At 33.8% G+C, this 13,334-nt stretch overlaps 3 protein-coding genes across 4 annotated transcripts; 2 read left to right on the top strand and 1 right to left on the bottom strand.

Annotated features, from left to right (window-relative positions):
- Positions 1–239: 239 nt before the first annotated feature.
- On the bottom strand, positions 240–3,206 carry LOC145004749 (heterodimeric geranylgeranyl pyrophosphate synthase small subunit, chloroplastic-like). Of its 2 annotated transcripts, none has more exons than XM_078963734.1 (3): positions 2,971–3,206; positions 1,960–2,337; positions 240–1,065 (listed from the first exon to the last, which is right to left on the bottom strand). In XM_078963734.1, exons 2-3 carry the CDS (start codon positions 2,296–2,298, stop codon positions 418–420), a joined length of 987 nt encoding a protein of 328 aa, XP_078819860.1. In that variant the 5' UTR covers positions 2,299–2,337; positions 2,971–3,206; the 3' UTR covers positions 240–417. The 2 variants fall into 2 exon arrangements, with proteins under 2 accessions (XP_078819860.1, XP_078819859.1); XM_078963733.1 differs by having other exon boundaries at positions 1,960–2,318; positions 2,971–3,205.
- Positions 3,207–4,376: 1,170 nt separating this feature from the next.
- LOC145006938 (disease resistance protein RUN1-like) lies at positions 4,377–7,276 on the top strand. The gene is made up of 4 exons (XM_078965952.1): positions 4,377–4,846; positions 5,529–6,633; positions 6,724–6,792; positions 7,220–7,276. The coding sequence occupies exons 1-4, from the start codon at positions 4,377–4,379 to the stop codon at positions 7,274–7,276; spliced, it is 1,701 nt and encodes a 566-aa protein (XP_078822078.1).
- A 2,484-nt stretch (positions 7,277–9,760) lies between these two features.
- LOC145006937 (uncharacterized) lies at positions 9,761–13,016 on the top strand. The gene is made up of 8 exons (XM_078965951.1): positions 9,761–9,952; positions 10,063–10,761; positions 10,870–11,458; positions 11,550–11,647; positions 11,859–11,978; positions 12,078–12,173; positions 12,807–12,818; positions 12,933–13,016. Exons 1-8 carry the CDS (start codon positions 9,761–9,763, stop codon positions 13,014–13,016), a joined length of 1,890 nt encoding a protein of 629 aa, XP_078822077.1.
- The last annotated feature ends 318 nt before the right edge of the window (positions 13,017–13,334 follow it).

The raw sequence follows: 13,334 nt of genomic DNA, 5'->3' as shown, positions 1-13,334 counted from the left end.
AACCCTTTAACAAATATAGTTATATTGTATAAATCTATATGTATTCATATGTAATTGTGTATATTTGATTTTGTTGTTCATATTTTTACAATAAACATTTTCCTTTTCGCTAGTAGCTTAAATAATAATCTGCTCGGCTTACGAAAAAGATGGAATAAGAAATAAAATGATCTGTTACACTGAAACGAAATGAAACAGTGTAACCCAAATTATATTTGTATACTTAACTAGGACGACGGTTGCTTTTATGCACATATTATCATTAAGTAAAATAAAAAGATCACAATGTAATCCAAATACAACACATTTTTTGACTAAAATACTTTTTTATTTCCGTTTCCAAACAAAACTAAAATATATAAGAGAACTAAAGTCTCTATATCTAAAACATGACAGAAATTACAAAATTTAACAGAATCAAACCTTATCAGCAAAACTAAACCCTCTATCAACCGCATAATCAACAAAACTATATAATGGTAAAACCTTGTCACCATACTTCTCAAAACCCTCCAACTCCCTCTTAGCCTCCGCCCGCAACTCCTCCGCCACTTCCACCGCCCTATCAACACCATAAACCGCCACATAACTCTTCCCAGTCTTCTCCTCCCCTTTCACTTTTGCCTCCAAAACATCATCCACTACTTGATACAAAATCCCCACCGCCCGCCCGTACCTTCTCAACCGTTGGATCTCATCATCATCACCGCCCGCCAGTAAACCGCCACAAACCGCCGAGCACTCGCCCATCTCACCGTATTTCTTTTCGTGGATGAATTCTACGGTGTTTGGTGGGCCCTCGAGGTCAACGAATTGACCCGCAGCCATGCCAGTGGACCCCACTGCTCGGGCGATTTCAGTGATGACGTGGAGGAGTTGGGTTTGGGGGACGAGGTTGGTGGGGGTGTGAGAGACGATGTGGCGGAACCCTAGCGGGAATAGGGCGTCTCCCGCCAGGATTGCCATGTCCATACCGAAGACAGTGTGGTTCGAGGGTTGACCACGGCGTGATGGGTCGTCATCCATGCATGGTAAGTCGTCATGGATTAGAGAGGCCGCGTGGACCTATAAAATTTTGTTTTAATTATCTAACTTTATTCAAAGAATAAATTGCAAAATTAGTCCATATGGTATCCCAAGAAGTGCAGTTTGAGTCCAATTTTTTTTTTCATTAACATGGTCAGTCCAAAATTAAAACTTTCATCCAAATTTGGTCCATGGAGTTAACTGCCGTCTAAAAGAAAAGGACTCAAACTGCACTTTTTGGGAAACTATAGGGACCAATTTTGCAATTTACTCTTAATCAAATTATACACTCATTATGAAGTTCAACATAACCTAACTTTATTATTTATTCTATCTAACTTTATTCAAAGAGTAAATTGCAAAATTGGTCCATGTGGTATCCCAAAAAATGCAGTTTGAGTCCAATTTTTTTTTTCATTCACATGGTCAGTCAAAAACTAAAACTTCCATTCAAATTTGGTCCATTGAATTAACTGCCGTATAAAAGAAAAGGACTCAAGCTGCACTTTTTGGGAAACCATAAGGACCAATTTTGCAATTTACTCTTATTCAATTTATACACTCATTATGAAGTTCAACATAAACTAACTTTACTATTTATTCTCTGTGAATATTACCTAACAGTCACAATTATACAACTTATTAAAAATAGATTATTAAATATTATATTTAATAGAGTAAATTAGAGAAATGGTCCTTATGGTATAGTGAAATTTGCACTTTAAGTCCAAGTTTAAAAAATTTAGCACCAGCAATCCTCATCCTCACGGTTTCATTTTCTTTGATCCAACATTTCAGCTGTTAGTTTTTTAAATATGACCAAATTGCCCTTGGACAGTTGGGTGGTTAAATTGATTGTAATGTTTATTAAAGTGAAAAAGCATGAGAGGAATTGGAAAATATAAGCAAAAGAATAAAAGAAGACTTACGTACCATTTCAAGGGCACAGGCGGTGGGGAAGGCGGCAAGGCGGTTGCCGCCAAGGAGTTCACAGGCGGCAACACACATAACTGGTGGTGCTCTTTTTGCTCCTTTTGCAAGAACAGAGTAACGCATGGATTCATAGATTTGATTAGGGTATTGGACAGGTATAGCTTCATCAAGCTTCTGATTAATTTCTTCTCTTAAAGTTGACCAATAAGTTTTAAGGTCAAAGGTTGTAGAGATTGATGATGAGATAGTTGAACAACATCTGATCTTTTTTTGAGTTGCAGAAAGTCTCTTTGGGAAATGAAGATGTGGACATGAACTTATGGCTGTTGCAAACACCATCTTTTCTTTTTTCTATCTACCTGTTTTTTTTGTTTAAAACTGAAGTTCAAATGTTCAATATTGTAGAGCCTAGATTCAGGAAATAATAATCTACTTTACTCTTTTCACCAATATGGGCTATGTACTTTCATTTTTTTTTCTTATTAGGCATTACACTTTGACAAATCTACCCAATTAGCAGTGATAATTGCTTTGTGTAACATCCACAATTCGCTAATGTCAAAACTCAAAAGAATCCGTCCAAAAAATAAATGAAATCGCAGCAACAATTTGAAAAAAAAAGTTATTTGCTGAGAAAATTAGAAGATGACAGAGAAGAAGATGAAATTGATAATACCTAATGATGCTGAGAAGATGAAATCGCATATGAAGGAAAATTCAGAGGCAAAGAGGAAAAATATGAGGCAGTCGTTGAGATGATTGAGGTCGCAAACCTTATTTGCTGAAGGTAAAAGGGGAAGGGTAAAATTGTATTTTTATTTCTTTTGCATCCGTATGAATTTAGAGGGGAACCTCCTCAAAATCAGAAATCATTACCAATCAATATGCAAAATTAGCTTTGAAATCGGATTCGACAATCAATCACATAAATAAGTATGCAAAATCAGAAATCATATGCTTGGAAATCGATCAGATGGAAAGTAAAAAAAAAAAAAAAATCGGTATTATTACCTGTTGCAGAAATTGTTTGCAGGCTCCGAATCAATTGCAACGATGGAATCGATCAGCTGGAGAAGCACCAGAAGTTGGAACCAATGTATTAAAACAATTGTAGATGGTGGAAGAAAAGGGGATTACAGATTCGAGCTACCAGCAGCTTGTGGGAGGCGACATTCGATGAGCGCAACGATGGAGGATGTGGGGTACTGGAGGCTGTCACGATGATGATAAGGCCATAAGGGTAAGTTAAGGATAGTTGTGTCTTTTACGACAGTTATGTAAAGTAAGAAAGTAGTTTTAAAATGTAAAATTGGTCCTCGTATTTTATTCAAAATTTATTTAAAAAAATTTGGATGGGTGCAAAAAGTTTTCGACTTGTATTGATAGTTCAAAATTAAGATTTTTCTATGTTTTTGGTCTTTGGAGAATTTGATAAGACTGTTTTGCCTTTTTTATTATTTTTTATTTTTGTACTTTTTTTATATTTTCTTTAATAATTTATTAATTAAAAATTAAAACTCTCTCTCTCTCTTAATAAAAATTAAAACTCTCTCTGTGTGTGTGAGTCTGTGTGGAGAATGACAGGGTTGTTGATTTCCAAAGATAATCAATGTTTGAAAAAAACAGACGGGGTTTGGGGCACAATTGTTTTTGTAGCCTATTTAGCCAGAAAAATGTGGTTTATGGACTTTCTGGGAAAGATATATCTTACCGGAAAATACCTATTTTTTTATGCATATCAAATAGTTTTTCTGATCCATTAAGTCAGAAAGATCTGTTTAGACCTGAAAATATGTCTATCAAACGAAGCTAAGTCTTTTCAAATTTGTTAAGACCAAATCCACATTAAATTTAGAGTAAATTACATGAATGGTCTTTATGGTTTCGGGTAATTTGCACGTTTGGTCCCTAACTTATTTTTTTTTAACTCGGAAGGTCTCTACAATTTGTTTTTGTTGCACACTTGGTTTCTGTCTTATTTAAAAAGACTATTTTGTCCTTGAATTTTTAATTTATTTAAATAAGATGGGGTACGTAAGGTAAGGTGGAAATGAGGTTGGAAGGGTGTTTATTTAAATAAATTAAAAAATCAAGGAAAAATAGTTTTTTTTAGGTAAAACAGGACCAAACGCGCAACAAAAACAAATAGTAGAGATTTTCCGAATCAAAAAAATAAGTTATGACCAAACATGCAAATTACCCCAAATCATAGGGACCATTCTTGTAATTTACTCTTAAATTTATCCAAGTTGAAATTTTTTAATAATTGAGCTTTGCCAAAAACAATTAAAAAATCGGAATAGTCTAATTTGACAATTAGGTTTTAAACAACCATAATCTTAGATAAGCTGGGCATAATTTTGCTTAGTTGAAAATTTGTCGTTGACTTCATCTTCCATCCTGTAGATCCAGTTTCAATGGCTTCCAGTTCTTCCTCTATCGCTAATGCTAGCAGCTATGACGTTTTCCTAAGCTTCAGGGGCGAAGATACTCGTCATTCTTTTACCGATCATCTTTACAAAACATTAAGGGGAGCAGGAATCGGTACTTTTAGGGATAACGAAGAAATTAGGAGAGGTGAAGAAGTGAAGCCGGAGACCGAGACAGCCATTAAAGAATCTAAGGCTTCAATCGTTGTATTGTCAGAAAATTATGCAACTTCCACTTGGTGCCTTGACGAGCTTGTTCTGATCCTTGAACAAAGGAAGGAGGGGAATCATTTCGTTCTACCTGTTTTTTATCATGTTGATCCTTCTGATGTGAGGAAACAAAATAAATCTTTCACAATTGAAGTCAAAGGCTCTTCAAGGTGGACAGATCACAACGTGAACACGTGGAAGAAAGCTCTTACAGAGGTTGCTAATTTGGCGGGCATGGTTCTGTCCGGGTATGCCTTCTTGTCTTTTTTTGTAATATAACTATTTTTGAAATAACATTTAATTGATGTTGTTTGATCCAATAATATGATGGATATTATTGTTAATTTCTAGCCAAATTTTGGTTTTCACTTTTAAAGGTATAACCTATAAATCGGTACTTGTTTGATAGAGAAGTTTGGAAAGGTGAAAAAGTGATTCCGTTAAAAGTGAATGAAAATGATGGAATTGATATGATTACTATGGAATGAATATGTGATTACAATAGAATGAATATGGAATTGATGATTTCCTCTTTTACAAGTTTGACTGTTGACAAGAGCTACATGAGTTTCTTGTATAACCTTGCCCCTAATTCCCCCCCCCCCCCCCTCTCTCTCTCTCTATGTTAATTTCTAATTTACATAAATTTGTTTAATCTATCAATATTTGTTTTATTTTGATTAAATTTGTATTTCAAATGCATTTGTAATTAAATTAGAAGAATCTTCTGTTATAACAATCTAAATACTTTGATCAGGTTTTGATTGAATTTTGATATTTCGTGGAAACATTAATAGAAATTAACTTTAAATATCTACTAGTAGTAGATTACATTTAATTACTGAATATTATCATTCAGTTTTATACTTTTATATAAGAAACTCTAAATTTCATCTCATGAACTTGTTCATGTTTCTGTTGTTCTTCCAGGTCCGAAACAATTTTTTTGAAGGAAATTGTTGACACCATTTACAATAAGCTGGATCGCAAAGAAGTTCATCTTCCACCCAATCTAATAGGGATGGCCACTCGATACGAGGAGATCAATTCGTGGTTAAATCAATCCGATGTCGAATTTTTAGCAATTTGTGGCATGGGTGGTAATGGCAAGACAACTCTGGCGAAGTATATTTACGATTCAAATTGGAGATATTTTGAAAACACGAGTTTTGTTGAAAACATTGGTCGAAGATGTAAAGAATCCCATGATTTGCTTGAGCTACAAGAACAACTTCTCAACGATATTTTAGGTGGTAAGAAAAGAAAAATACCCAGTGTTTCTCAGGGTACATGTAAGATTGAGGAAGCCTTAAGAACAAAAAGGACGCTTATTGTTCTTGATGACATTGCTGAACAAAGTCAGTTAGTGGATTTACTTGGAACCGGAGCGATCAATGCACAAAGCAAGATTATAATAACTACAATTAGGGAAAATACAAAAAATTGGTTCAAGTCCACATATTCTAGGTGTCAAGAGTATAAAATAAAATTATTAAATGAGGATGAGTCGTTAGAGCTTTTAAGTCGTCATGCATTTGGTTCCAAAGTTCCCATGGAAGGTTTCGAAGAGCTTGCAATACAAGCAATACAATATTGTGAAGGAAATCCTCTCGCTGTTGAAGTGTTGGCTTCTTCTCTATCTAATGAAAATACCATTTTATACTGGAAAAGTCGATTGAATTTCTTGGATAAAGATTTTGATTCTCGAATCCAAAGTGTACTTAAAACGAGCTACGAGTCATTGCCATCTATCTTAGAGAAAGAATTATTTTTGCATATTGCTTGTTTCTTTATTGGCAAAGACAAGGATTATGTGGTAAAGATATTGGAGCTAGATTATTGTGCATTATCTGGGATCAAAACCCTATCCAACAAATGCCTTCTTTCCGTTTCACCAAATAATAAACTGATGATGCATCGATTGATTCAAGAAATGGGGAAAAGTTTGGTTCATCAAGAGTCACCAAAATTCCCTGCAAGACGTAGTAGAGTCTGGCTTAGTAGTGATTCTTATAAGATATTTCATAAGGGAGAGGTAAGAAGCTTCTTATATGTATTTTTAATCCTACTTTTACTTTCACACCATTCTATTTCATTTGAACTATATGTTTTTTTTTTCCTTTAGGGTTCAGAAACAATGGAAGGTTTAGCACTTGACATGCAATTGTTAAAGGAAGATAAGGTTGCATTCAAGGTAATATTGAATAACTAAAAATTGAACTTTTAGGTTTTGATTTTTAATTTTGGTTTAGATTTGATTATTTTAAATAAATAATCATCTACTTTGGATGTTATATTGTTTCATGTATATATTTAAAACTAGAAGTAAAAGCGGAAGATGAAAACCATGAAGAAATTTGTTTATGTTAAGAAGGTATTTTTTTTTCCTTTTTGGTCTAAAGGACAAACTTGTTATAACATATTAAGAGTGTGTTTGACACAAAGTTTTTTTTAGAGCTTTTAACTTTTAAGAAAAATCAAAAAAAGAAAAAGGTTTTGTTTGATAGTAGGAGCTTTTAACATTTATTTTAAACAAAAAAACTCACCATCTACAAGCTACTTTAAGTAGTTTTGGGGTGCGTTTAGCTTTTGGTTTTTATGTAATTTTATACTTTTAAAAGCTAGTTACTTTTACCCAACCAAGTAGTTTTACCAAACACGCCAATATGTTTGAATAAGTGGCACTTGACATGCGTGTGTCACGTAACTGATAAATTCTAATGGTTATATATATATATATATATATATATATATATATATATATATATATATATATATATATATATATACCCTAATTTCCGTCAAACACACTAATCCTAGTAGATTGGAGAACCTCAAACACACTAATCTACGATTGGTTGCAGAAATTGGGATTAATCGTAGATTAGTGTGTTTGACGGAAATTAGGGATTAATCGGGTTTGGCAGGATTAATCAGTCTTGGCGGGATTAATCGGTCAACAAAAGTCAAAAAAGTAAAAAAAAAAAAAAAAAAAGTCAACAAATTCAAAAAAAAAAAAAAAATAACTCCAAAATTTTCAAAATTTCAACTATTATTCCAAAATGTTCATATTTTCGTATTTTCAAAATTTCAATTTTCAAATTATCTTATTTTCTAATTTTGAAGTACTTATTTTTCTTTAAATTATATTATTCTTTGATTAATTTTAATATTTTATTAATAATCTATGGTCCCCAATTAATCCTCGATTAATCCCTGTCAAGACCGTTTAATCCCTAACACCAGTCGACCATCGAGCGATTTTTACAACATTGATATATATATATATATATATATATATATATATATATATATATATATATATATATATATGTGTGTGTGTGTGTGTGTGTAAAACATAATTGATGTTAAGTTAATAATATAATTGTAAATATCTTAGTAAAAAAGATCATCCATCAGGTACAATGACCACATCTATTGAGTATGAAACACCCCTTGTAAGCCTAGAAGAAACAATAAGTTCTTAAAAACCATTTTAAATATTATTAAATTCAAATGCGGAATTTGGTCTCAAACGTTCATTTAAAAGTTAAAAAATCCGATATCGTCACAAAGGTATAAATAAACCATAAAAGTTATGGCCTTCTTAAATATCGAAGCTTGCTAACTCTATGTTTTTTCCTTATCTACAATTACATGTCATAAGACTGCATTAGGCCGGGAAAGCCTAGTGAGTAATACCGGAATTTGGCTATGAAATGGTATTTGGCAATGACTATAACCCAACTCCTATGTCTTGATTCCCAAAAAAAACATTTGGAAAACCCCTTTTAAAAACATTGAATGATTTTCCATAACAATACTTAAAATATATAAATATAAGAGTTGGTTAAATTATAATTAATGATGCAATGCATATGCAACTATCCCAACCCAATCCATTACTCTAAAATACGACCTTTCATCCTAAAGGGACAAATGGTATGGCTAATTCTGGATAAGCTATCCGCTTTTGGTTGTTGTCGAGCCATAGTGGAGGAGGCGAGGCTACATGGCTACCTTCGTTCCAAATTTAGAGTTAGATTGTATAAAGTTTAGGAGTTTAATTGCTACAACAACACTAGAATCAACTACTAATCTCAAATGAAAGGTCAATTCTTGGAGTTGGATTCTAATCCATACCCTAGATCGCCATTTATCGATAGAGGGGAAGAGTTATACATTCCAAACTTGATGTTGGCTCTAAGCTTCCAAGCCTTAGCTTGATTCTCCACTCAAATCTACTCTAACCCCTCATTTAAGCTTCAAATAGTTGCTCATGGGTTTTCCTCTCCGTTTGGAGAGAACACCCATCCTTATATACTCCACTACTATAGATCTATGTTTCAGTTAGTCCCTCATGACACATAGTTTAACTATTTGGTACCATTTCTTCCAACTTCTATCTAGAAATCACAAATGTTCCACTTATAGTCCTTCTCCACCATTCTTTGTGAGATTTAGGTCCTTATCATCTAATTTGGTCAAATCAATTAGTCAAACTCATCTTTCATCAAGTTGACACATTTAACCCCTTTTCTCAATTTCTCCTAGTAATCAAATATTATTACTTCAATAGTCATTATTAACAAATTATATAACATTATTTATTATTTTATTTTTATCTTACCTATTTCTTTTCTTATTTTAAAATAAAATTTCTATCCCTAAAAATGGGTTGTTACAGTGTATTTATCTAATTCCAATATTCTTATTCAATAATTTAATAATAACCAGGGCCGACCCAACACCGGTAAGTATGCCCCCCACCCCTACCCCTACCCCAAGAAAACACAAGATTTTTAAGGTTTTCTATAATTTTCCCCAAAGAAAGAATAAAGAAGTAAAACATCTGAATTTATCAATAACAATATAGATACATACCACAAGAAACATATATAAATATTTTGTGTTCGGTTTTTTTGGTAAATTGGGGACCCTTACTGCTGGACATATATTTTTGCCCCACTTGGAAAAATACCTTGATCCGCCCCTCATTATACCTCAGTCACTATGGAAATTGTCAATTGCTACTCAAGACATGGAATCGTAGTACTTAGAAAATCTTTGGTAAATTTATTTATGGATATGATGTAAGCTTACAATCCTTCTTTACGCTAATTTTGTAGTCACTAGACCTCAAGACAGATGCACTTAAAGAGATGGATAAACTAAAATTGCTCCACTTAAATTTTGTGTATCTCAACGGGTCTTACGAGAATTTTTCAGAAGATTTACGATGGCTCTGCTGGCTTGGATTCCCTTTAACAACCATACCCTCTGACTTATTCATGGGAAACTTGGTGGCTTTAGATATGAGCTACAGCAAATTGGAAGTATTTGATCCGCCCATGGTAGGAAATTCCATATCCTCTTTATGTTTCTTATCCATCTAGATTCTCAGTTTTTAATGTTCGTCAAGTTGACATTGAATGCTACATAAATCATGTTACTTTTGCAACAGGTTCTTCAGTCATTGCAGATTCTAAATCTTAAAGACTCATATGATCTATTTGAAATCCGCAACATGTCGATGATTCCTCAGCTTGAGACTTTGATTCTTTGGAACTGTCACAGTCTTGTTCGTGTTTCTGAAACCATTGGAGACCTGACAAGTCTTGCACTACTAAACATGACAGGGTGTAAAAAGTTGTTAGTAGGAGTTGCAGAACAACATGCGTTTTCCTTCCCACATTCATTACACCGATTATTCCTCAAGGACTGCAATCTTGAGTGTACCGATTCTTTTACTCTGAGTTTCAGTGTTCAAATATCTTTGCAGTACTTGAATTTAGGCAATAGTCTATTTGAGTGTCTACCTTGTTATGATCATCTAAAACATCTTCGGGTCCTTGACTTGAGTTTATGCTCAAGACTTAAATGGCTTGTATGTCTCCCAAGTACGCTTGCAGAACTGTGTGTATACTACTGTATGTCATTGGAGATAATAACTTTCCAAGAACACCGATTCACATTGCAAGAGTTTGGCTATGAAGGATGTATTTCTTTGTCTGAAATTGAAGGCTTTATTAAATTGGTTCCTTTAACCAAACTTGAGGAGAATGATTTGGCACACATGAAGTGGCTAAAAGAATATGAAAATCAGGAGGTTTGCCTGGTTGGTGATGATGAGCTCACCAAAGGCAGAACTCGGTGTGTCCATGTACGTTTTGTGTCTCTCTCAAACACATGCATAAGCACGCACATGCAAATTGACATAACACCTAAAAACTGATTATATGAGACTGACTTCTAGTGTTTTGTGGAACAGATGTTGTATGAATTCGATATAATGAGCACATCTCTGCCAGACATCAAGAATCCAAACCTGAAGCCTATGTATGTATCAGCATCATCAACTTTGTCCTTTGAGGTGCCTGTGTGTCCCAAGAATAGGAAGCTCAAAGGACTTGATGTAACTCTAAGATATACAATATCAGGTGATGATGATTTTGCATGGTTCTGTAAAATCACTACTTCCAATGGTGATGATTTGATGTACAACCCCAAAGTCTTTGGAAAACCTGATTCTTGTAAAGTTGGTATATGGTTCAGCTATTGGCCAATTGGAAACACATTGAATGTTGGAGATAAAGTAAGTGTCTCTATTGTTGTAATGAGTGGATTGGAGGTATCTGAATGTGGTGTGAGCCTTGTTTATGCTGATGATGAAGCAGCTGAGGAAACCTTGGAAAATAACAAGGGATGGGTAGAAATTCTTGGAGGAGATTTGACTGGATTCCAACTAAGCACAGGAGCATACTATCTTTGTCGTCGTGATTTTTATGAGTTGATGGAGGTTGGTAGACTAACTCCTGATTGGTTTAGAATTTTAGTTGGTGATACCGTTGACAACATAGGTATGTCCCTTTTGTCAGGCTAATTATGGGCATTTGTACTTAGATTTATGCTGCAAGTAAAGTAAGCTCATCTTATGTCACATTGTTACAGAGGTACGAGGATGGAGAAAGACAGGTCGACCTAAGCAGTTGAATCCATCATTTACAGAGTTGAAAACTGTTCAATGCATCATCCATGGTCCTCAATCGGTAAATTTGCTCTCTAATATCTTTCTTCTTTAGTTGTGAAATGTCTTTTAAGTTTTCTTTTCCAATTACTACATGAATTTACATAAGTGAAAAGATTTACCAAGCCATTATAATCTTGTTTAACTTTTGGTATTTGATGCTAATCTGGTTCTAACTAGTGTAATAACTGGGGTTTGCTGATCTGGCTGTGGTGTGTATGAAATACAAATAGGAGGAAATATACAAGGTCGCAGAGATGTCAAAATCATCTTTTGTGGATAAAACTTCAAGCATGCTTGTGAATAAAATGAAATCTGGCACAACATTTAAATTTAGTGATGCAACAACAAAGGTAACTGAATATTATGCTTAGATTAAACAAAAGAGTTTAAATTTTCCTTGTGTTGTAAATTAACTCACTTTTATCAAAACAAAAATATACAACAAACAGGCAGGGGACTTGGCTGGAGCTGCAGCTGCAACTGCATCTGCATCTGCATCTAAATTTGCTGATAAGTTTCCTACTTCTCACTTAGCTCAAATGAAGGTGATTTAACATTATGATTGGTAGATAACACTGAGGAGTTTAATTTTTCCTCACTTATGAGTATGGCTTTTTCCTCATGTCACAAAAACATGCCATAAGAAAGCTTCAAGCCTTCAACTCTTTTATTCTGATTCCGATTCATTGCCAAAAAAATCTTGGAACTTACTTTGAATCTGGATTTCGTATTTAATTTCTAAATAGTTATTCTATCCAACAAATTAACGTTGTAGCTATCAGATTTACAAGCTAATATCTTTTAAAAAAAAAACAATGATAATGTTCTTGTAAAGTGATGGATCCTCATATACAACGAAGGAAAGAAAAACAAAGCAGTCAGTTATACTTTTTACGGAAAAAGTCAGAGAAAATTTCACTTTGCAAGTTTTCCTTTCAAATTATAAGATGCCTATACATAAAAAGACTTTTTTTTAATCTACTTGTTTTTCTCATTAGTTACAGACTTACATCTATCTCCCTTATTATATGGCAAGCCAGGGACATTTGTTTTTTTAGAGAAATTGACGGAAGATCAGTGGACTTTCATTTTAGAGATTGTTTTCACATTAACTTTATTGTTGTCAACGCCTTCTTGAAAACAGAATTTTGTTATGGTTCAACTTGTGATTTATTCAGGAGTTGGATGAGGTCTGCAATGTAGAGGACATATTCCTCTAGAAAAGATCTCTTTTTGAGACCGAGTCATCTGAATACCTTGCAACTATCCAGCACTTCCTAAATCTTTTATCTGATTCTATGAAGGATGCTTCATGTCTGGGAAACAGAAAGAAAGTAATTGGCACTTCTAATCAAGAGTCGAAGAATAAGAGTTCTTCCACTCTTTGAACTTGAATGGCCAGAACTGGAGTAGCTAGACCAAATGTCTGTTTATCAGATCAGTGAGGATGACTGAATTGAATTGGAATCTTCGTACTGAATTAGTTTACATTAAGATCTCGCGGTTTCCTTTTATTTTTTATTACCTCATCCCTACGACATTAGTCAAGAATATTGGAATTGATTCCTTCCCCTTTCTCATTAAACATCGGACAATATAAATACACAAAGGAATCCTATAACTAATGAAAGGATATACACTATCAAATACATAATGTCAATAATTAAAAATATAATGAAATCAGCTCCATATATATCGACTAAGAG

The sequence above is a fragment of the Lactuca saligna genome, chromosome 7 (genome assembly GCF_052625555.1).
Source record: "Lactuca saligna cultivar CGN05327 chromosome 7, ASM5262555v1, whole genome shotgun sequence".
Lineage (NCBI taxonomy): Eukaryota > Viridiplantae > Streptophyta > Magnoliopsida > Asterales > Asteraceae > Lactuca > Lactuca saligna.
The sequence above is the reverse complement of the archived record's forward strand: the minus strand, read 5'-3'. Positions and strand labels throughout refer to the sequence as shown.

Bases quoted from the DNA above. Each gene is read 5' to 3' on its own strand.
- LOC145006937 (XM_078965951.1), top strand. From the start codon at position 9,761: ATGGATAAACTAAAATTGCTCCACTTAAATTTTGTGTATCTCAACGGG. The intron at 9,953-10,062 runs GTAGGAAATTCC...CTTTTGCAACAG, and splicing joins AAGTATTTGATCCGCCCATG to GTTCTTCAGTCATTGCAGAT. The intron at 11,979-12,077 runs GTAACTGAATAT...TACAACAAACAG, and splicing joins TTAGTGATGCAACAACAAAG to GCAGGGGACTTGGCTGGAGC.
- LOC145006938 (XM_078965952.1), top strand. From the start codon at position 4,377: ATGGCTTCCAGTTCTTCCTCTATCGCTAATGCTAGCAGCTATGACGTT. The intron at 4,847-5,528 runs GTATGCCTTCTT...TTGTTCTTCCAG, and splicing joins GCGGGCATGGTTCTGTCCGG to GTCCGAAACAATTTTTTTGA. The intron at 6,634-6,723 runs GTAAGAAGCTTC...TTTTTCCTTTAG, and splicing joins AGATATTTCATAAGGGAGAG to GGTTCAGAAACAATGGAAGG.
- LOC145004749 (XM_078963734.1), bottom strand. From the start codon at position 2,298: ATGGTGTTTGCAACAGCCATAAGTTCATGTCCACATCTTCATTTCCCA. The intron at 1,066-1,959 runs GTACGTAAGTCT...AAAATTTTATAG, and splicing joins CCGCCTGTGCCCTTGAAATG to GTCCACGCGGCCTCTCTAAT.